The sequence below is a fragment of the Dendrobates tinctorius genome, unplaced genomic scaffold (genome assembly GCF_039654945.1).
Source record: "Dendrobates tinctorius isolate UK_male_01 unplaced genomic scaffold, ASM3965494v1 ptg000075l, whole genome shotgun sequence".
NCBI classification, from domain to species: domain Eukaryota; kingdom Metazoa; phylum Chordata; class Amphibia; order Anura; family Dendrobatidae; genus Dendrobates; species Dendrobates tinctorius.
The window spans coordinates 8370897-8395573 of record NW_027361743.1 but is presented as its reverse complement, the minus strand read 5'-3'; the positions used below and the strand labels follow the sequence as shown (position 1 = coordinate 8395573).

Below are 24677 nucleotides of genomic sequence, written 5' to 3'. Positions count from 1 at the left end.
GGGCCCAGCATGGACGGGCACAGCACGGATGGGCACAGCACGGACGGGCGCAACATGGAAGAGCGCACTGAGCTTCACATGAAGTCAATCACAACCGCAATTTGTAGACATAACTGGCCTTACTTTTCACATGGCCGTCGAAACCTGGCCTTATTTTCACTATAAGAATTGTCCTGCGTGTATTGTTGCTCTCAACAGTGTTAAAAACCCAGAAGGAACTCCTGCTGGAGATGTGGACTGGGTATAATGGCCGTGTATGGAAATGAAAATATTCTCTTAAATTCTTTTAACATTAATGAGATAATCCTTTTCCAGTGCCAACCCGACTCTGCTGCCGACTGGTCCCGGAATACCAAGAATGGGAGAATGATCTGCGCCAAGCCTCTGTCCAAATGGATTCTGCTATTCGGTCACCGCAGTGCGGATGTGGCTGAAAAGCTGACCCACTGTCTGATGAAAGTGGGTGAAGGGATGGGTTTCCCTATCGACTACCCCAAAATGTAAGACATACTTTATACTTATATATGTGTTTTTAACCCGATGTTGTTTTGTCTTTTATCATAAGTTCATACATTTTATGATGTTTTGATGTCTTCGGCATCACAATGATTTCATGTTTGTCGATATCCTGTACTGATCCCGAGTTACATCCTGTATTATACTCCAGAGCTGCACTCACTATTCTGCTGGTGCAGTCACTGTGTACATACATTACTGATCCTGAGTTACATCCTGTATTATACCCCAGAGCTGCACTCACTATTCTGCTGGTGCAGTCACTGTGTACATACATTACATTACTGATCCTGAGTTACATCCTGTATTATACTCCAGAGCTGCACTCACGATTCTGCTGGTGCAGTCACTGTGTACATACATTACATTACTGATCCTGAGTTACATCCTGTATTATACCCCAGAGCTGCACTCACTATACTGCTGGTGCAGTCACTGTGTACATACATTACATTACTGATCCTGAGTTACATCCTGTATTATACTCCAGAGCTGCACTCACTATTCTGCTGGTGCAGTCACTGTGTACATACATTACATGACTGATCCTGAGTTACATCCTGTTTTATACCCCAGAGCTGCACTCACTATACTGCTGGTGCAGTCACTGTGTACATAATTACATTACTGATCCTGAGTTACATCCTGTATTATACTCCAGAGCTGCACTCACTATTCTGCTGGTGCAGTCACTGTGTACATACATTACTGATCCTGAGTTACATCCTGTATTATACCCCAGAGCTGCACTCACTATTCTGCTGGTGCAGTCACTGTGTACATACATTACAATACTGATCCTGAGTTACATCCTGTATTATACTCCAGAGCTGCACTCACTATTCTGCTGGTGCAGTCACTGTGTACATAATTACATTACTGATCCTGAGTTACATCCTGTATTATACTCCAGAGCTGCACTCACTATTCTGCTGGTGCAGTCACTGTGTACATACATTACTGATCCTGAGTTACATCCTGTATTATACTCCAGAGCTGCACTCACTATACTGCTGGTGCAGTCACTGTGTACATGTGGGGAGGAGGACTCCCAGACAGTGAAAGGACAGGTACCCAGGGGACCGCCATCAGGGTTCCTGAGGGAACGATGCTGGGAGAACAGTAAAGAGAGAGACTTGACTGAAGTTGTCAGTGAAACAGGGGGCGGGGCAAGGGTAAAAGAAGCAGGGGGCGCGCTGAAGTGGCAGTTGACAGAGAGCAGGACAACAGACAGGAAGCCGTGTGAGACAGAGAGGACCAAGGGAGCGGACGGTGTGTTGTGGAGAGACCGACAGAGGCCTGTGAAAAGGAAGCTACAGACTTACCGACTAGTGACACGTGAGAGCCTTGCACCGGCGGCCGCTCCCCTCATGCGGTCACATACAGCCGCCCCCCGCTTTTTCCCGTCCTGCTGTGACAAGTCCACGACCTCCACTGACCGCTCCGACTAGAGACTATTCCTTTACGGCGGTCAGGACACTGCCCCCCTGCCATCACCGGCCCCAGGGGGCGCCACCTCGCTACAGGCGTCAGTAGAGGCCCCCGTCCGGTTTGCTGAGGGACTCTGGGCAGAGACTGGTGAACGGTTACATTTAGAGACTGCGTCATCACCACGCCCATCAGCATTGTTTCTTCAGGGCCTGTTGCGCCCCATCGTCACCGTTTCTTCAGGGCCTGTTGCGCCCCATCGTCACCGTTTCTTCAGGGCCTGTTGCGCCCCACCGGCATCGTTTCTTCAGGGCCTGTTGCGCCCCATCGTCACCGTTTCTTCAGGGCCTTTTGCGCCCCAGCGGCATCGTTTCTTCAGGGCCTGTTGCGCCCAGCTTCATCCTGGAGTATTGAGGCGTCAAGGCAGCCGCATCAGCGACCTCTACGCGGCCACGTCTGTGAACCTGACCGACCCCTGGAAGGATAAGTTTGTTATAGTAGATAAAGACCCCCAGTTTGGTCATACATGGCCTATAGCACCCCGGGCAAACCGGGTTAGTCGCATCCATAATAAGAAAGTGTTGTTAGGTTTGTTGAGTCCCTGCGTGGACTGGTTATTGTTAACCCCTTTTGTTTGCTCATTATAGCCCCAGCGGCTACAGTTTATAAAAGTTGTTTCCACAAACCACACTCAGTCTCGTGCCTCATCACTGCATCCTGCGAAGCTGCTGAACCCTGCATACATACATTACATTACTGATCCTGAGTTACATCCTGTAGATCTTTCATTATAAAAATTAAAAACATAACAATAATACTAACAGAAACAAAACAGAAATATAAGCCAGAAAATAATCAGTATACTGAACACTGGTGCAGCCGCTCATTCTCGCCTCACACACTTATTATACATACTGTATATACAGAATAATAACTAATACTAACTACTTTCACCTTCTGGTCCAGTCACCAAACAAAGTAATAACCACATACAAATAAAAAAAAAAAATAGCAAACAAAAACTATATACATAAACTTTTTTTTTTTTAAACATACATATATATATATATATATATATATATATATACATCCGCACATACAAGCACAAACTATACAAATATATACAAGAATAAACTAAACACCACACACTCAAGCCCACCATTCCCAACCTCCGCATTGACCTGAGAGCTGGTCCTGCGCCTCATGCCTCATTCCATGTCCGATGTCCATAGGCCAGATCAGGCAGTGCCAGTTTTCCCCCCAAACACACCATTGTCCTATAGTCCCTCAAGATAAACCCACCTCCCCCCTTACTCTGTCGCCTCATTGGGGGACACAGAACCATGGGTGTTATGCTGCTGTCCACTAGATGGCGACACTATGCATAATCTGAAAAAGATTATCTTTGGCTCCTCCTCTGCAGTATACACCCCTGGACGGCGTCAGCCTTCTCCAGTTTTTGCTTAGTGTCGCAAGGAGGCACACCTTTTTTTCCGTTCTCTCTTTTTTTTCGTCAGGAACAGATGAAGAAAAGTGGGTCTCCAGCGAGACATGGCTCCTTCCTTGGCCGCCTTTTTAGGGGTGCCCGGTTGAAGTTGAGATGGCTATTCCCCATGTCGCTCCTTCCCCAGTCCTGCGGGTACTGGTCCGAAGTTGAGTCCCCCCCCTCCTTCCCCAACCCCTTTGGGGTCTGGGTTGAGGTTGAGGCGAGGATGAAGACCCCCTGACGGTGACAGACGCACCCTCCCTAATCCCCCGCAGGGGGCATTAGGTTGAGACGCCTCAGGTAGGGTTGGAGAATAGGCACCATTCCGCAGCTTCCAGGGAGCCCAGACCAGCTGAGGGATCCTGTTGGGGCCGGGGGAGGGTGCGGACTGGCATGGCACAGCAGAGACAGGGCTTTTCTGCGTCCCTGTCTCTGCAGCAGCAGTGGCTCCATAGCGCTCCAGGGGCCCCCCATACAAGAACCGCCTTTTCCCCGCCCCCCGGATGACTAAAATGACACGCTGGAGTGTCATAGAAGGGGCGGATTGAGGCAGAAAGGGCGCGTTTTTACACAGCCCAGCGCACCCTTTTCAGCTCTCCGCCCTCTCCTCAGTGTCCCGGTGGCCATCTTTTTTTTGGATGAGATCCAGGAGAGGAGCATCACAGCGGTCTCCGGGGGGCACAGAACTGGGATCTGTCGGCGCTGGACCTAGGGGCACACCGGTGGGGTAAGCTCACATCTGGGTTCTCATTACTCAGCTGTGAATCCATACTTCCTATAAGGCTCTCTGTGGGTTCCCTCTGCGTAGCCACCCCTGTACGATCCCTGATAGCCAGCCTCTGTGCACTATGCCGGGCTCAAGGAAGAGAACCAGGCAGGAATGTTTCTATGCATTCTGCACAGCCTGCAAAGCCACGCTTCCTAGTGGCAGCACATATCCGCACTGCCGGGACTGCATCCAGAACTCTGGGTCAGAACCCCAGGGAGTCCCTACTGACGCTTCAGTGTCAGAGGCCACGCCGGAATGGGCAACTCAGATGTCACAGTCTATGACACAGTCCATAGACAACCTAACTGCCACATTGCTGCAAGCTCTGCAGAGTCGGGCCCCGGCTATGGACGTTACACAGCAAACGGACAGCTTGTCTCAGGAACATGCTGCTTCCGACTCTCACAGACGTAAGCGGACCCACAGGTCTCGATCACCTGAGTCGTCCTATAGCACAAGGTCGTCCCCCTCCAGGGAGAGACACCGTCATTCCAGGTCTCCTAGGCAGTCCCCTGTCACAGACAATTTACCACAGAGATCCCCCACCACAGAAGACCCCCGCCCCAGGTCGCCCTCCAGGGATCACCTTAGCGAGGCACAGGATTCGGAGGGCATCTGTGACTCCGACTCAGATAACGAAACGGAGAGGTCCGTGGTACCTTCTCCCCCTAGCAATACAGCGCTAGTTGAGGACATAATCTCTGCCATTCGTCGGGTGCTAAAAATTCCAGAGTCGGCCCCGGAAGTCCCAGAACATAGGATTTGCTTCGAAAGTGTTCAGAAACCACCTAAGGTCTTCCCTAATCACCAGGAGTTTGAGGAAATACTTACCAAACAGTTTGCGCAGCCTGAGAAAAAATTTTCTAATCGCAAATATTTGGAAGCGAAGTACCCCTTCCCACAGAAAGACACCAAACAATGGACAGATCCACCTGAAGTGGACCCCCCGGTTTCTAGGCTAGCAGCGCAGACCTTACTCTCTCTGCCAGATAGCTCAACCCTCAGGGACGCAGCAGACCGGCAAGTATAACGCATGGCTTGTTCTATTTTCGAAGCGGCAGGCGCCTCTCTGGGCCCTGCGTTTGCTTCAGTTTGGGCGGCCAAGGCCATCCTGGCTTGGGCCAAAAAACTACAGGAAGGGTCTTCAAGCTTCAAATCCCAAGCTCTCGGACCAAGCAGTCCAGATAGCAGTGGTAGCAGACTACATGCTTCATGCAGCCCTGGATTCCGCAAGAGGTGTAGCGGGAATAGCATCAAACGCCATCACGATCCGACGCATCCTCTGGCTGCGAGAATTGAAAGCGGATGCGGCCTCAAAGAAGTCCCTCACGCGACTTCCGTATCTTACTGGAAGACTTTTCGGCGAAAAGTTGGACACAATGATAGCCAATACCACTGGGGGTAAGAGTACCTCTCTCCCTCAACTAAAACCGAAACGCACGTTTAAACGAAGAAACCAGACGTGATTCCGATCCTTTCGGAATTCCTCAGGCTGGTCCGTCTCGCGCCCAGCGCAAAACCGTAACCGCTCTCCACGCAGGGACAACCCACGGACGCAGCAGCGACCGGACAGGTCTTAGCAGTCGAAAGCAGGCCAAGCGAAACCCAAGGGAGGAAAACCTAAGAACTTCGCTTCATCATGACTCACGAACTCCGGAAGACACCCCACCAGTAGGCGGCCGACTTTTACTCTTCCAGCAAGTCTGGCTGCCTATTACAGAAGACAGGTGGGTCAGGGAAATAGTGTCTTCCGGATACAAGATAGAGTTCACTTCCGCTCCACCGAACCGGTTCTTCCTTTCTATTCCTCCAACACCACCAGACAAGGCTCGTGCTTTCCACCAAGCGGTCTCCTCTCTCCTTCAAGCAGGAGTTGTGGTGCTGGTTCCCGCGAACGAGAGATTCCGAGGGTTCTACTCAAATCTGTTCGTAGTCCCCAAGAAAGGAGGCAGCATCCGACCCATACTGGACCTAAAACAGCTCAACAATTACGTACGGGTCCGTCATTTCCGCATGGAGTCCCTCCGGTCCATCATTGCATCCATGGAGCAGGGAGAATACCTTGCCTCCATAGACATACAGGATGCGTATCTGCATATACCAATTGCTCCCGCCCACCAAAGGTTTCTCAGGTTCGCGGTCAACCAAAGCCACTACCAGTTTGTCGCCCTTCCGTTCGGACTCGCCACGGCTCCAAGAACGTTCACCAAAGTAATGGCGGCCACCATGGACATTCTGCACTCAAGAGGCATACTAGTCGTCCCGTATCTGGACGACCTCCTCATCAAGTCTCCCACTTTCAAAGACTGCGAGGTCAGTGTCTCAATCACAATAGACACACTGAGTCGCCTGGGATGGCTAGTCAACCTACAGAAATCCTCGACTATCCCAAGTCAGACTCTAACATTCCTGGGAATGTTATTCGACACCTCCAGGGGCCTGGTGCTCCTTCCCAAGGACAAGACACTGGCCATCCGTCTGGGAGTTCGTAAACTCCTTCGCAGTCCTCCTCGATCTCTCCGGTTTGCCATGAGAGTCCTCGGCCGGATGGCAGCAGCAATAGAGGCAGTGCCATTTGCCCAGTTTCACCTCAGGGTCCTTCAACTAGCCATACTCAGATCTTGGGACAGGAATCCCTTCTCCCTCGACAGGGAGTTCAGGTTGACGTCGTCAACCAGGAGGTCCCTGCATCGGTGGCTCAAACAAACCTCGCTTACACGAGGGAAGCCCTTTCTCTCCGGACAATGGAAGATCCTGACTACCGATGCAAGCCTGACAGGCTGGGGGGCGGTGCACCTACATCACAGGGCACAAGGCAAGTGGTCACCGAGGGAAGTGACATTGCCCATCAATATTCTGGAAATCAGGGCCTTTGATCACTTGCTTGCAGACTCGCACATACGGATACAGTCGGACAATGGCACGGCTGTGGCATACGTGAACCACCAAGGCGGGACCCGCAGCGCCCAGGCGATGAGAGAAGTGGCACATATCCTCCGCTGGGCGGAAGACACGAGGTCTGTACTTTCTGCGGTTCACATTCCGGGTGTAGAAAACTGGGAAGCCGACTTCCTCAGCAGGCAAGGAATGGACTCGGGGGAATGGTCTCTCCATCCCGAGATTTTTTACCAGATCTGTCAACGCTGGGGAACCCCGGAGGTGGACCTAATGGCATCCCATCTCAGTACCAAGGTCCCCAATTTCATGGCCAGGACACACGACCCGCGGTCGCTCGGAGCGGATGCCCTGGTCCCAGTTCCGACTCCTGTACATTTTTCCACCCCTCCCCCTAATCTCCAGGGTCGTGAGGAAGATCAAGCAAGAGGGAGTTCCAACCATCCTCATCGCGCCAGACTGGCCCAGACGTACATGGTACGCCGACATCGTTCAACTTACAGCAGACGCCCCCTGGCGTCTACCCGACCGCCACGAACTTCTGTCTCAAGGTCCGTTCTTCCATCAGAATTCAGGGGCTCTCAATTTGACGGCATGGCCCTTGAAACCTGGATTCTAACCCAGGCAGGTTTTTCACCGGCAGTCATTGCAACTATGATCAGGGCAAGGAAGCCTGCCTCCGCCAAGATCTATTATCGTACCTGGAGAGCTTTCTTTTCTTGGTGCGAATCTCATGGACAAGTCCCACTCCCTTATTCCCTCCCGAAGGTACTAGGTTTTCTTTAATCGGGCCTAGACGCCAAGCTATCCTTAGGCTCGCTTAAGAGTCAGGTGTCGGCGCTTTCAGTCCTTTTTCAAAAGCGCATTGCTATTAAACCGCAAGTAAGGACTTTCATCCAGGGAGTTTCCCGATTGGTTCCTCCCTACAAACGTCCGCTGGATACGTGGGACCTCAATCTGGTCCTGACAGCATTGCAAGCTCCACCCTTCGAACCTCTTAGAGGAGTTCCACTCTCCATTCTGTCTCAGAAAGTGGTTTTTCTAGTGGCGATCACCTCGTTACGCAGAGTGTCGGAATTGTCAGCACTTTCCTGCAGACGGCCTTTCCTAGCCTTTCATCAGGACAAGGTGGTTCTCCGCACGGTACCATCCTTCCTTCCGAAGGTTGTGTCCAACTTTCACCTCAATGAGGAGATTTCACTGCCATCCCTTTGCCCGGTTCCGGTTCATAGAGTGGAGAAGGCTCTGCATAAGCTTGACCTCGTCAGAGTATTGCGGATTTACGTGTCCAGGACTGCACCTTTCCGGAAGTCTGATTCCCTCTTCATTCTTCCAGAAGGTAGTCGCAAGGGACTGCCGGCTTCCAAGGCTACCCTTGCCAGGTGGCTCAAGTCCACCATACATGAGGCCTACCGACTTAACAGTTCCCCTCTTCCGGCCGGTATCACGGCACACTCTACACGGGCAGTAGGGGCCTCCTGGGCCATTCGGCATCAGGCTTCGGCACAACAAGTGTGTAAGGCGGCCACTTGGACTAGCCTACACATGTTTACGAAACACTACAGTGTTCATACCCAGTCCTCAGCGGATGCGAGCCTGGGTAGACTGGTTCTGCAGGCGGCGGTGCCCCAAATTTAGGGACCTGCTAGCACAATATTCGTCCATTGCTTCCCACCCAGGGACTGCTTTGGGACGTCCCATGGTTCTGTGTCCCCCAATGAGGCGACAGAGTAAAGGAGATTTTTGTGTACTCACCGTAAAATCTCTTTCTCTTAGCCTCTAATTGGGGGACACAGCAACCACCCTGTAGCCCTTATGGGCCATTGTTTACGGTTGAGTTCTCATATTGTTCTTTGAGCTCGTACATAGTAGCCTTCTTACAGGCATGGTTATGTTATTTGGTTACATTCCTCCTAATGCTTTTGCACAAAACTGGAGAAGGCTGACGCCGTCCAGGGGTGTAAACTGCAGAGGAGGAGCCAAAGTTAATCTTTTTCAGATTATGCATAGTGTCGCCTCCTAGTGGACAGCAGCATATCACCCATGGTTCTGTGTCCCCCAATTAGAGGCTAAGAGAAAGAGATTTTACGGTGAGTACACAAAAATCTCCTTTTTCCCACCACCCAACCTAACACCTACACCCAAATCTATATTCCCATATACAATATATATGGAAACAAACACTGTAATAACTGCAAACAAAGCCCAAGTTCGGCACCTGCAGCCCTACATCACTGTATACAGATCAGTGGAGAACGGCCCTATTTGTGCCCAGTCTCTCATACTCCAGAGAGCGCTCCTTCGCCAGGTCACCGAGTATGGTCCTAAACACATCGTCCATTGGGAGGATTTTCCGTTGCGTCAATACTAAGCATCGTGCGTTCCACGTGTGATATCTAACCACTATGCTAAATAGAAATAAGGTGCAGCAGTCCCGACCACCACGGTCTCCGAATGCTCCATAGGCCCATTCCACATAGGAGAGACCAGCCAGATGAGACCAGCCAATGGAGGCGCCCACCCTGTTGTACACCTCTGTGTTGAGGGGACAACGAAGCAGGAATTTGTCCATGCTTTCCAGCCCGGTACCAGAATGCTTCTGAGGACAGTTCCTGTCCTCAGAGCGCCTACACTTCAGATTGTCCCTCACATATAGTTTCCCATGAAAGCAGCGCCAAGCCAAGTCCCCAAACTTCGAAGGGATCCTGATAGAATTCAGGAGATGCAAACCCCACCCCAAGGTCCCTACTTGGGCAATCCCTGAGTGCCAGAAGCCTCTGGAAATGGGTCAACGGAACCCTATTGTCAAGGTGTTTCTTTGGCAGAGTCTTGATCTCCCACATTCCCAGACCTTCAGAACCAAGGTAGAGTAAGCCGGAAGATGTCCATACGGTGTGCGAAGATCCTTCACTTGCCCTCCTGTTTCCCATTCCTGGAAGAAAGACTGAAACCATTCCCTACAGGTGAATACCCACGAAGGAGCCCTCTCTTTTCATGGGTTTGCAATATTGATCTTAATGAAGGTATCCCAAGGAATACCACAGGGTTGACCATACCCAACCCTCCTAGTCTCCTCGTACGGTAAGTAACCTCCCTCTAGACCAGGTTCAGTCTATTCCTCCATAACAGTTGGCAGAACAAACTGTAGACCCGAGTCCAGAGACTCCGGCAAGATGCACACACTGCCCAGATAAATCCGTAAAGGGAGCAGGTAAGTTTTGATCAGGTTTACCCTTTTCCTTATGGTCAAAGACCAACCCTTCCATTGGTTTACCTTCTGAGTGGCGTTCTCTAGCCTGCTGTCGCAATTTTGTTTGGAGTAATCCCCCTGTCCAAATTCGATTTTTAAAAGGACTTTTGCAGAGAGTTTGAGTTCTGGAAGGGTGTCCGGGAGATCAAAACCAGGATCTCCTCCTCCCAGCCAGAGATTCTGACACTTATCCCAGTTGATCTTGGACCCGGATGCCTCCGAGTAGCGATTTAGCTCTGACATCAGCCACCCTGCCTCGTCCTGAGACTAAACAAAAACAGTGACATCAGCATATGCCACCACCCTCAGAGTGGCTTCCGGTGCTGCCCGGTCCATCCCGATGCCAGCCAACGGTCCACCCTCCTAAGAAGTGGGTCAATCGCAAACACATACAGCAGCTGGCTCAAGGGACAACGCTGGTGAACACCAGATCCAACCTCAAAAGAGTTGCCAATCCAATCGTTCACAAGTGGGAAACTCTTTGCCCCACTGTACACAGTCTTAAGCCAATCAACAACAACACCCTCCCCCCCCCCGGCAGGCCATATCTCAGAAGGACAAACCAGAGGTACTCGTAATTTGCCCGATCAAACGCTTTTGCCTGGTCCAGTGACAGCATGTACCCCTTCCAGTGACCAGCCCTACCCTGCTCCACTGCCTCTCAGACACAGAGGACAGCACTAAATTTGCTGCGGCCTGGAACAGAGCAATGCTGGGCCTCCAAAAGGTGTCGGGGTGCAAATTTCACCAACCGATTAAACAGCACATTTGACAGAACCTTCCTGTCTGCATTGAGAAGCGCTATGGGATGCCAATTCTCAGTGCAAGATGGGTCCTTACCCTTTTACAAGATGATCAGGGCAGACCTCCTCATTGACTTTGACAGAGTGCCCGAGGAAAGACACTCAATGAATACCTCAGTCAAGAGAGGACCCAAAGCGTCCTTAAAAGTCTTATAGAACTCAGATGTTAAGCCATCTGGACCGGGCGACTTTTTTATTTTTTATTTTTTTTTTATTTTGGGAAAGCCCTTCAATGGCCAACTTAACTTCCTCTTGCCTGATCATCTCTGTCAAAACGTCAGCCAGGAAAGCTGACATCTCATCCCAATCAAGATACCTCTTCCCCAAAAGGTGCGAATAGAAGGATCTGTCAACCTCCAGGATCCCTGATTGGGATCACCTCAGGGACCCCGTAGTGTCGACCAGTCCTGTAACCACTTTACTATTCACGGACATCTTGCAGTTTCTGTAAGGGTCGGGCGAGCGGTACTTCCCGTAATCCCTCTCAAAAAACAAAGATGCTTGTCTATCGTACTGACACCTCATAAGCAAAGATTTCACTCTGGAGATCTCCATTTGAGACAAGATGCTCGTGTTTCCCTCCTCAGACCCTGATACAGGCGGTACCTGCTTGAGGCTCGAGAGCTGGCGGAAGAATCTCGCCACCCTTTTCTTCAACATCTCCCACCACTCTGACCTACTACTACAAAGATCCAGTAAGGGTAACTGGCTCTGAAGAAAATCCTCAAAGGCCTGTCTGATCTACGCTTCTTCCAAGAGAGACGAATTGAGCCTCCAAAAAGCCTCTTCCCATCCGGAGGGTCTCTGTAATATTCAGAGAACACAAAATTAAACAGTGGTCGGAGAACTCCACCTCAACAACAGACACTGCTAAAGAGACAGCTTATTCCTTTAAATAAAACCTATCTATTCTGGACCTACAGTTACCTCTATGATAGGTGAACCCCTCGTGGCCTGAGGTGTGCCCAATGTGGACATCCACTAGGCGAGCCTCAATACCTATACTATTTAGGGCGACGCTATCATAAGTCAGCTTGTCTTTGGAACCTCCTCTATATCGTGGCCTCGTGACAGTATTGAAGTCCCCTCCAAAGACAACCTGCCGACACTTCTGGTCCCACTTAGATTGGGGGACCATAGATGTTAATGAACCAGAGCTCTTGTCCTTTCATGAAGACATTTAAAATCAGGCACCTCCTCATTTCTAACTCAATAACCCGTTGGCATTCCACCGATGCAGTAAAAAGGACCGCCACTCTGCTATACGGCTCAGCCACAAGAGACCAATAGGAGGGCCCGAGCCTCCACTCCCTCTTAGCTTTAAACACGTCTGTCATGTTTGGCAGCCTGGCTCTTGCAAAAAGAAAATGCCAGCTTCAACACGGCTGAGAAAATCAAAGGCCGCAAATCTAGCTGTATTTGACTTTATGCTGACAACATTAATGGACGCCAGTGTCAACAGAGTGGATACCGCAATCATTGGTGATTGAGTTAAATGGCTTTCTTCTTCCCTCTCCCCTTATCCTCTGCCTCAGAGGAGGAATCCTTCCCGCACTTTAATGACACGGAGGTATCCATTCCCGCATGTTTTTTCTTTTTATCGTCCTCGTCTCCAGACTCTGGGCCAGTCTCTCCTTCCAAGGACCTTTCATTCCCAGAAGAAGGAGACTCGACACCCCCTGTAAGCCCCGCCGAAGCCGAAACCTCACCCTCAGCTTCCTCCTCAGAGGAAGAGATAATCTCAAGGGCTTGGAACCGGTTAGGAAGACCAACCAGAGGGGAGTCAGTTTTTCCTTCCGTAGGTACCTTTGTCAGAGCGGGAGTAGACGTTTTATCTCCCTTCTTTCTCTTCTTTTTGGTGCCGAGCTTTGCCTTGTCCTCTAGCCACTGCCTATTATACTTTCATAATAGGAGGATTCAAAGGCAGGGGCGCTTTCTTCTCTGTGGATCCTCCTGACCTCCTCATCCAACTCATCATCCCTTGGGGCCTCAGCAGGAAGACTGGCATCCAGGACAGAGGCCACCTCAGTAGCCCGGAGCTCGCCCAGCTCCCTCTTTGCGCTTGTCTAGACGCCACAGCTGGGCAGGCGTCTTTTTATTGCTTTTCCTCCTTGGCCCCTCAGCTCCGTCACCCCTGCTAGTCCCTTCCCCAGCAGAATCAGCCTCACGGCTTTCTCCCACCGGGGTCACGACTGCATTAGCGAAGGCGCTAGGACAACAGCTGAATGGGTGACCTAAGTCACCACACAGGTGGCACCTAATCTCCACACAAGATGCAGCAAAATGGCCGACATCCCCACACAATGCACATTTCTGCACAGTGCAGTTTGCACTAAAGTGTGTTAGGTCGCCGCACCTGTCACAGAGCTTCGGTTGACCCTGGTAGAAGACTTGGATACGATCCCTACCCAGGACGGCAGATGATGGAATGTGGGCAACCGTACCATCTGAACGCTTCAGTTTTACCATAAACGTCCAGGCCCCTGACCAGATACCAAACTCATCACGGTTTTTCTTTGGCATCTCTACCACCTCTCCATATCAGCCAAGCCACGTCATATTGTCATAACAAGAAAGCGACTCGTCACAAGTCATCACGGTCACTTTCTCGACTTGGTTTGGTGAGACACCGCCTGAATAGCAAAGTTTCGCCAGCCAGGCTCATGTTTTGCCAACTTATAATTCGACCAGAAGAGCTCAAGTCCCTCTGGCCGAACAAAGCTTACATCAAACTCAGGTGTGGAATAAGGATGTATCAAGGCATAGATGTCAATGCCAGAGGTAAAGAGATTGAGACATGAAATAAATGAGAGCTGGAGGTATGGAAAGTCTTCATTAGAGAAAAGAGTGGTCCCTTTAAGGAAAAACTGATGAATGAAGACAGATTTAGAGAAATGGCTGATAACAGAGAGCAAAGGCAGATGGGGCTGCAGCCTGAAAGCCAGGTGGATGATTATGATGACCAGCAGAAAGCACTACCTCGTGGCCTGCAAAGTTACCCGCAGGCCACGTGCAGCAAGCTCCCTGCAGGACAGGCGTCATTGACATCTGGTCGCAGTTCTGCTGGCTCTGGGGAGGACAGTGACAACAGCGGCCAGGGAGGGGCGCTAATGGCGGAGATCAAGCTCCTGGAGTCCCCAGTGTGCCTTCAAAACTTCCATCTCGGTGACCATTTACCGGAGGAGGCACCTGGGGGCCAGAAGAAAAAGGCTAAGAAAACCAACAAGCCAAAGCTACAGGAATCGGTAAGCTACGTATATGCCCCCCTCCCTGTACCCCGAGTCAGCTGCAGAGTCAGCTCGCTGTATAAGCTGCGTTGCCCAGCCCAAGTTTTGCTGTGGATCCGGTGCAAAGGCGCGGGGAGATTACAATGCAACGTAGTGAGGTGCATTTGTCATTTTAACTTGTGACATTGTCATAGAAAAATAAAAGCCTTCCCAGACCAGCCATGGAGGCCTGTAGGTGTTGCTCCCTGTGTGGCTGTGGTGCTTGGTTGCCCTTCCAGCCTTGATTGAACCCTTATGTGAATTCATGCCGCCTAAAAGCAAACAGGAATGTAGCAGAATTCAGAGTGCAGCTCCGGATATGACTTCTTACATTTTCATTACCTTTAGCCTAGTTTTCCTGCTCCCATTTACTGCGTGGATATATTTTCTAGGCTTTGTGGTTTCCTCTTGTATATTTAGCAGTGGCTTCGGTAAAGAGCGATATCAATTCTCCTATATTGTTCTGTTCACAAAAAGGCGCTGCGACGCCGAACATGAGCTATTAGACAAAAGGCCGGGAGTTAAATCCGCTCTGATTTGGGAAGTTTGCAGCAACCCTTCTTTTCGACTGCATTTTTTATTCTTGTCTGAAGTCTTTTCATCTGCACAAATAAAGTGACACATGAGGGATTAATGAGAGCGATTTGTTTACATCTTCAATTTTTTGAGTCCAGTTGTGTGTCTGAACATGGGTGAGCGGAGAGCCCCAGCGCAGGAGATAAGACTTTAGTGTAACAGAATAATAAACGCTGGATTTTTTAGCAATTTGCATATTCGGGACAGCGGGAGGACTGGGAATGATACAGATAGATGAGGAGCGGACTTTTTTTTTCTTCATGTGTTTGCTGCTGTTTGTCGTATTTCGGGCAAGTTTTTCTCGTCTTACACACATATTGCTGTGGGCAAACAATATAGTGTACATGGAAGGCGGCAACCTGGCTGGAACCTGGAGGGCGTGGTTATGTAGCCAAGGAAGAAGGAGGCAAACTGAGAGAGCTCCTGAAAATCCTGCTTCCATCCTGCGTCTGTGGCCTCATAATTGCAACGCACCTGTCAGCATTCGTGACATCTGGATGCCGGGGACCCCGGTGGACCCCGCTGGGAGACGTGAGGTAGCTCTGGTGAGCTGAAAGCCGGGGGAGCCGGAGCGGGCGGCAGGGCTTGCGCGGGGCGGCGGCCATCTTAAGACGCGCGTCTTATCAGTAAGAGCTGCAGCGTCCAGCTTCCATTGCCACAGTGCTACTGGACGGTGACTCACATCCTGAGGACACAAGGGACTCACGGTGAGTGCCCTGAAAAATTGGGCCCTGCATTCCTCCCTTTCATTAATAGATTCACTGTGCCGCTGGCGCTACTTCTGTGGGGACTTCTGTACCCCCCCCCACTGATGCTGTCTCTGCGAGGGCTGTGGTCTCTATCCCCCCCCCCCCCCCCGGCTGTGACAAACCTCGCTGCTGCAGCAGCACCAGACACTGCCCTTCCTGATCCATGTGACTCCCCCTACATAGGAGTTACTTCTGTGATATATCTCTTTTTACAAGCCCTGCTGTGCATATAATTGGGGGAAAGTCCCCAGAGCCTGCACCTCTGGTTGTCCTGTGGCGCTGCACTGTCACTGATTGAGTCGATCTAAAGGATCAGCAGTAGCAGAAAAATTAAAAGAATATGTCAGACCCGACCCCTCTGAAAGTGTACGGGTTCCCAAAAATAACCCTTCACAAGCTCAGCGAAAAAGCCGTCCCACTGGGGGCGAGGAGGAGAATGAGCAGGAAGAACTGACCCTCAAACAGGCGTCTGAACAGCTAATGCAAGCCATCTCCTTAACCAGGACTTCTCTGACAGAGAAGATAGAAGACGTGTATACTGAGGTGGGGCGACTCCGACAGGACATGCAAGCTATGCGAGGACGCATTACGGAAGTAGAGACGAGAGTATCCCAGGTAGAAGACACCATCGCACCTATGGAGGTCAAGTTGACAAAGGTGGCAGGCTCTATGAACGCCTGGAAGCAAAAAGCGGACGATCTGGAGAACAGGATGCGTCGAAATAACATTCGTGTCATTGGACTTCCGGAGCGTTCAGAGGGTCAACATCCTGAGCAATTTCTGGAAGGCTGGCTTAAGGCCTCTCTGGGGGATGAATTTTCTCCAGTATTCGCCGTCGAAAGAGCGCATAGGGTTCCTACAAAACCCCTTCCTCCGGGAGCCCCACCTAGACCCTTCTTGGCGCGTCTCCTCAACTGTAAAGACAGAGCCACCATTCTGCGTCTCACACGGCAAACAAAAAAGCCCCATCAAATTTGATAATGCTGTGATTTCCATTTTCTCGGATTTTTCCATGGAACTTCAGAAGCAACGGGCACAATTCATCGAAATTAAGAGGCGGCTCAGAGAGAGGAACATCTTGTATTCCATGATCTACCCAGCCTGGCTCCGGGTTGTACACAGGGGCTCATCTATGGTTTTTACGGATCCAGCGGAGGCGACTGAGTGGCTGCGGTCCCATGGGGGATCCCCTGCAAAGGAATCCTAATGTACTTGCTGCCAATTTGAATCCTTCAATTAGAGGGCCAGTTGGGGCTTCCTCAGCGGGTATCCAGTTTAACAGCAATACCGGACACTGAGTTCAGTGATGGTATCCCTTTATTTTTTTTTCAATAGGGGCGTGGGACTCTGCTCCTATACTTCTAGACTAATGTTTTGTTTTTTTCTTTTTAATAATCTCAGTTTTAATAGTTTTTTAGGTAGTAGTCGCAGTCAGTGGCAACCCTGTCTTCTGTGTGATGTTTCCAATCTCTGCTCGGGTACTAGCATACGCCATATTCGGGCAGGCAAAAATGGGGTCTGAAATAATATGTATGACCTGGAATGTGAGGGGCATTAAGACCACCCGAAAGAAAATCAAGGTATTCTCGCAGATCAGGCAATGCCGTACGCACATTGTGGCCTTGGTGGAGACGCACCTGACCAGGAATACTGCTCGGTGTGTGCAGAAACCGTGGGCACAATGGTATAGCCATTCATTTCATACCAGTTATTCAAGGGGGGTCTCGCTATTGATACATAAGGACATTAGATGGGAGGCCAGGGAGGCCCGAAGGGATCCTGAGGGACATTTTGTATTTGTGCATGCACTTATTAATTCCAGACAATATGTTATTCTATGTATTTACAACCCCCCTCCAGCCAATATGTCTATTCTCCAGAAGGCGATGGGTTTCGCCCTGAACTATCCAGACGCAGATGTCATATGCATGGGGGATTTCCACCAGGTCATGAATAATCCTCTTGACAGGCTGAGATTGAGTGATGAAGGGCGGGGGGAGTCTCTCCCACAAGTTATATCCCAACTATCGCGGTTCATGGAGTGCAGTGGATGACTGGATTTATGGAGACTGCGACATCCCGAGAAGAGGAAATATACTCGCCATTCATCCACTAAGCACTCCTTGTCACGTATAGATTACATATTTGGATCTGGTGGTCTAGTAACGTGGGTAGATAGTATAGAACATGGCAGTAGGGGGATTTCAGATCATAGCACTATCGTTCTTAAACTTAGAGTAAATACGGACCACTCAGCAACAAGATGGCTTGGAAATTAAACCCTTTTTGGCTGAAATTGATAGAATCACCCGATAGAACGATCGATCAATTACATTGCTTCATTTCGTCCCACCCTGAACCTCGGAATGTTAACTTATTTTGGGATGCCCTTAAGGCATACTTGAGGGGCTGCTTATTCTCTTCGATCTCTTATATAAAACGGGTGACATCAAGGGAGGATGATGAGGTGGAGCAGCGATTGAGAGACTCGGAGGCCACCTACATATCTGATCAGACTAGTGGCAATAGGGTGGAGTGGCTAGCTGCTCAAAGATTATATACTCAACACATAGACACCAGGTCCAAACGTAAATTATTTTTTGCCCGTCAATCTTATTTTGAGCTGGGGAACCAGGCAAGTAAATTATTGGCCTATTTGGTACGTCAGCACAACAATACTAACACAATATTACAGATCTGTAGCTCAGATGGTACTCTGGTGTCTTCAACTGAAGAAATACTGAGCTGCTTCCATAACTATTATAGATCACTGTACAACTCTAGAAGTGATGTTGATGGTCAGGGGTGTTTGGAATACCTGTCGGATATCACATTTCCCACTCTGAGCCCTTCCCAGCGGACCTTTATGGATGCTAAATTTACTCTGGAGGAGATAGAGAATGCCATAACGGACATGGCGTCTGGGAAGGCCCCTGGACCTGATGGATTTCCCATTGAATTATATAGGAAATACCGAGAGATATTAGCGCCACTGTTGTTGATGGTGTTCCAAGGGATTTGGGAGGGAGGGTCTATGCCAGAGTCCTTCTATGAAGCTAACATAATAGTACTTAAAAAAGAGGGGAAGAACCCATTAGACTGTGGATCTTATCGTCCCATATCATTAGTGAATGTGGACTATAAGATTTTTATGAAAATTTTGGCTACCAGGTTGAATTCGATTATATTAGAACTTATACATCCTGATCAAACTGGCTTTATGCCTGGTAAAAGCACTTCTATACTTCTATTAATATTAGACAAGTCCAGTCGGTGGTCCAATATAGCTCCCTGGTACCAGATAATCAATGGCCATTGGCATCGCTGGATGCGGCCAAGGCTTTCGACTCCCTTGAGTGGCCCTTCCTATGTGCATGTTTACAGAAATATGGGTTTGGCGACAGGTTTCTAAAATGGATTAGTACATTATATATGAAATGTAAGGCTCGTGTAAATAGTTCTATATCGGAGTCCTTTTCATTACATAGGGGAACCCGTCAGGGTTGTCCCCTTTCTCCGGCCCTTTTTGCCCTGGCGATCGAGGCATTGGCTATTCGTATAAGATCTTCCCCTAATAATTGAAGGTATAGAAATAGCGGGTCGAGTAGACACCATAGGCTTATACGCTGATGACATGGTGATTTTTATGGGTAGCGCGGAGGACACATTGGCACGGGTAATAGCCACTATCAATAAATTCAGTAAATATTCTGGTTTATATATAAATTGGGAAAAGTCTGCCCTGATGCCCCTCTCCCATGCCCCGATGCCACGACTAGAGGCCCTCTCCTCATTACCTTTTGTACCCAGTTTCAAATATCTAGGTGTTCACATATCTCAAAGCAGTTTGTTAGATTTGCGGCTCAACATACACCCTTTGTTGGAAATGGTTAAAGCTAAATTTCTAATCTGGAGTAAACTCCCGCTTTCTGTAAATTTAATCAAAATGATACTGCTCCCAAAGCTCAGCTACTCTCTTCAGCACAGTGCTGTGGTAGTACCCCGATCCTTCTTTGCAAATTTGAACTCTCAAATTACATCTTTTGTATGGGGAAAAGCTAGACCCAAACTCAGGCTGTCCTCTCTGCAAAGACCAAAAAGGGAAGGTGGGGCAGCGCTACCAGACTTTTTCTATATTATCTGGCCAGACAGGCCAAAGCCATATGTAAGTGGATGCCTGATGATCACCTCCCTAACTCTGAAAGCCACTTGCTCCACACCGCACGAGTTAGCTGTCTGCTGGGCTTCTTAGAATTGGCACGCCTGGCACGATCAGTGTGGAGGCAAATTAAGAGAGTAATTGGATTTGGAGACATAGTGGCTGAAATGCCCCTGTGGAATAATGGTTATTTTCCGGCATTGCTTGAACACCCGTCTGCCGAGTTCTGGACTCAACACAATGTTTCCTCAGTAGGCGATTTGCACGATCATGGAACCTTGGTGTCTTTTGAACAATTACAGGTCAAATGTAACGTCCCAAGATCCCAATTTTTCCGTTATCTACAATTGAGGTCGGCCTTTCAATCACACATGAGAAATATGGGGGTAAACAAAGCTATATCGTCTCTGCCCTTGATAGGCATCTTTAAATCACAAGGTCCCCAGGGTCTCCTCTTCACTTTGTACACATATATGCTATCGGTAGGGGCGGTATCCGCCATAAACTCGGTTAAAGGGAAGTGGGAGAGGCTCATCCCGAATGCACAGGGAGAGGAATGGGGAGAAATTCTGGAATCTCCGATCAGGGTGTCTCCGTCTATCAATAACAGAATGACACAATTATATATTATAAATCAATCATATCTGACCCCGACCCGACTATTTAGGATGGGCAGATTCCAATCATCGGAATGCTTGAGATGTCACTCATTGGATGCAGACTTTATTCACATGATTTGGCAATGCCCTATTATTGCACAATATTGGAAGGAGTTGACATCATTATTAACTTCCCTGGTGCAAGCTCCTGTTCCCCTTGAGCCGCTGGTTTGCCTGTTTGGGGTGTGGGATGATGAATCTTGGGATCATTATATCGGGATTTTTTTTACCGGAAACGTTATTTATGGCACGAAAGGTTCTGGCACTGCGTTGGATGGGGAGCTCATGTCCCTCCCTCAGGATTTGGATCGAATTGGTGAATGTGGTTATTCCATATGAGCGTACACAGTATCGAAATAGAGGGTGCCCGGGCAAATTTGAAAAGATCTGGGAGAGGTGGAATTCCTCTCACCTTACCTTGTAGGAGTGAGACATTGCATAATAATTGGCTGATTATGTGGAACTAGGCTGCGAACTGGTAATTATATTTTGGTTTAGGAAGTTAAAAAGACTTTATTGATCGAATAACAATATAAAAGCTTGCATGGTTTACCTGACACTACATTTTATTCCATGTGTAAACTGAGATATGCATTTTGTTTTATATCAATACTGTGGAAAGTATATGTGCTTTATGCAATGCTTATCATCATATATAAGTGTGTATGTTGTTTGTCTTGTTTATGGTTAATAAACGAATGTAAAAAAAAAAAAAAACTAGCTGGAACCTGGTAGCCACAGTCCCGTTTTATAAGCCTCCCAAGAAGCTGGCAGATACCACCCAAATTTGTAAATAGCAAAGGTACCAATTGCCAGTATAGGACTGACTCTTCCAAATGGAGTCGTCTTCTGTTTCACCTTTCAGATTCATTATTGCATCGTAGCCTAGACACATCAAAGCCACAGGGACTACGTTATAGTTACAATACTGAATGTGACGTGTACAGTGCCCCAGGAACAGCCACAGTTCCCCAGGCATCTTAGTCAATATGAAGCTAAATTGGAGTGCCCAGTGTCAGGCAGCTGCCACCAAAGCAAATAGGGTCATGGGATGCATTAGAAGAGGTCTGGGGACACGAGATGAAAACATAATTCTCCCTCTGTACAAATCACTCGTCAGACCACACTTGGAGTATTGTGTGCAATTTTGGACGCCGGTGCTCAAGAAAGACTGAACTTGAAAGGGTTCAAAGGCGGGCTACTAAAATGATAAATGGAGTTGGTTCACTACAATACCCAGAAAGGTTATCAAAATTAGGTCTATTTACTCTAGAAAAGAGAAGACTTAGGGGAGACTTAATATATATGTACAAGTATATCAGAGGGCAATACAGAGATCTCTCCAATGAACTGTTTGTACCAAGGACTGTGACAAGAACAAGGGGGGCATTCTCTTCGTTTGGAGGAAATACAATTTCTGCACCAGCATAGAAGAGGGTTCTTCACGGGAAGAGCAGTGAGGCTCTGGAATTCTCTTCCTGAGGAAGTGGTGATGGCCAACTCACTGAATGAATTTAAGAAAGGAATGGATGCTTTTCTTGTGAGTAACAGTATAGAAGGTTATGAATAACAGAATATTATAGATAGATGGTTGACCCAGCTTAGGGGAAGGAATTTTTTTCCCTATGGAGAAAATTGGCTTCTACTCTGTGTTTTTTTTGCCTTCCCCAGGGTCAACAATGCAGAACAGCTGCACTAAAAATAGGCTGAACTAGATGGACATAAGGTCTTCCTTCAGCCTTCAAAACTATGTTACTATGTTAGGAACAGCCACTATGCCCCAGTAACAGCCACTATGCCCCAGTAACAGCCACTATGCCCCAGGAACAGCCACTATGCCCCAGTAACAGCCACTATGCCCCAGTAACAGCCACTGTGCCCCAGGAACAGCCACTGTGCCCCAGGAACAGCCACTATGCCCCATGAACAGCCACTATGCCCCAGGAACAGCCACTATGCCCTAGGAACAGCCACAGTGCCCTAGTAACAGACAAGGTGCCCCAGTAACAGCCACAGTGCCCCAGTAACAGCCACAGTGCCCTAGTAACAGACAAGGTGCCCCAGTAACAGCCACTATGCCCCAGTAACAGCCACTATTCCCCAGGAACAGCCACTATGCCCCAGTAACAGCCACAGTGCCCCAGTAACAGCCACAGTGCCCCAGTAACAGCCACAGTGCCCCAGTAACAGCCACAGTGCTCCAGTAACAGCCAAGGTGCCCCAGTAATAGCCACAGTGCCCCAGTAACAGTCACAGTGCCCCAGGAACAGCCACAGTGCCCCAGGAACAGCCACAGTGCCCCAGTAACAGCCACAGTGCCCCAGGAACAGCCACAGTGCCCCAGTAACTGCCACTATGCCCTAGTAACAGCCACAGTGCCCCAGTAACAGCCACAGTGCCCCAGGAACAGCCACAGTGCCCCAGTAACAGCCACAGTGCCCCAGTAACTGCCACTATGCCCTAGTAACAGCCACAGTGCCCTAGTAACAGACAAGGTGCCCCAGTAATAGCCACAGTGTCCTGATGACAGCTGCAGTTCCTGTCACCCTGGAGTATAATCCTCTCTAATGTATACACAGCTGAAATCTAAAATCCTCAATGACTAGTGCTGGATAATTAACTTTACCCGACCTCTTGGTTGACGTTTTACCAATTTTTTGTAGCAAAATTTTGATGCGCATTACTGCATCTTAAAGGGTCATTCCTATCTTTAGAAGTTATCACTTTTCCTCATGGTAGTGGCTAACTTATTCTTAGCAACCAACGATCCCAAAAATAGGGCTCTTAATTGTCTGTCTGAATGGAGCGGTGGACGGGCATGTATGTGCACCACTGCTTCATTTCTTCTGTAAGGGACAGCAGGAGATAGCAGTGCTCAACATTCTATGGCAGTAACATAAAAATATAATGGAGTGGTGGTGCTCAGACCAGGCCATCACATCATGCATATGGGGCCCTGCAGAACGGTGGGAGTCCCAGTGGGAGTTGCATTTGTCTGGTCGCCACTCCATTCAGATTGGGCTCTCGGAATCGGTAGCAGCAATTATATAGTTAAAAATTCCCCGACTTGCATCAAGGAGAGTGCAGTTTGGAGGGAACATTGTCCTCCATTACCTGCCACAGCATTCTCGTCACTCCAGGCACTTCCCTTCTGTATGTTCTTGATTTCCAAAATTGAATCTCCTATGCAGACCTTTGTTTTTTTTTTTTTAACTTTGTTTATTAAACCATAGACAGGGTATACAACATACATATTTGCACATGGTAATAAACACTGTATAGGGTACATATATTCCACACAGCATTAAATGCAAGGCAAATTGTGCATACCAGTATACATACAGAATAAACATAATGTCAATTAGATTACATTTGTCTTCGTATTATTGCTCAAGTGATAAGACCTACAGTATCTAACTTCTAAACCATAACTACAGAACAACTGGTTTGTAGCCTGGTTCCATACAATCAGCTATTTATCATGCGACGTCTCCACTTTACAGGGTAAGATGAGAGGAATTCCACCTCTCCCAGATCTTCTCAAATTTACCCGGGCATCCTCTGTTTCGGTACAACGTACGCTCATATGGAATGATCGAGTTCACCAAATCAATCTAGATCCTAAGGGAAGGACACGAGCTTCCCATCCACCGCAGTGCCAGTACCTTTCGTGCCATAAGTAGCGTCTCACGTAAAAAGATCCCAATATGGTGACCACATGTCTCGTCATCCCACACCCCGAACAAACAAACCAGTGGCTCAAGGGGAACAGGAACTTCTACCGAGGAAGTTAATAATGACGTCACCTCCTTCCAATATTGTGCAATAATAGGACACTGCCAGATCATGTGAATAAAGTCTGCATCTATTGAGTGACATCTCAAACATTCCGATGATTGGAATCGGCCCATCTTAAAGAGTCGAGTCAGAGTCAGATACGATTGGTTTATAATATGTAGTTGTATCATTATGTTATTAATGGATGGAGACACCCTAATTGGAGACTCCAGAATTTCTTCCCACTCCTCCCCTTGTATATCAGGGATGAGCCTTTCCCATTTCCCTCTAACTGAATTTATGGCGGATTCTGCCCCTGCTGACAGCATGTATGTATACAGAGA

The 24677-nt window shown here is 48.7% G+C and overlaps 1 protein-coding gene across 1 annotated transcript in view; it reads left to right on the top strand.

Moving 5' to 3' along the window:
- Positions 1-24677, top strand: part of PIWIL4 (piwi like RNA-mediated gene silencing 4) — a 275269-nt gene that overhangs the window by 154587 nt on the left and 96005 nt on the right. The window contains exon 13 of the mRNA XM_073582971.1: positions 316-500. Within this exon, the coding sequence (XP_073439072.1) occupies positions 316-500 (185 nt within the window). The remainder of the gene's footprint in view (positions 1-315; positions 501-24677) is intronic.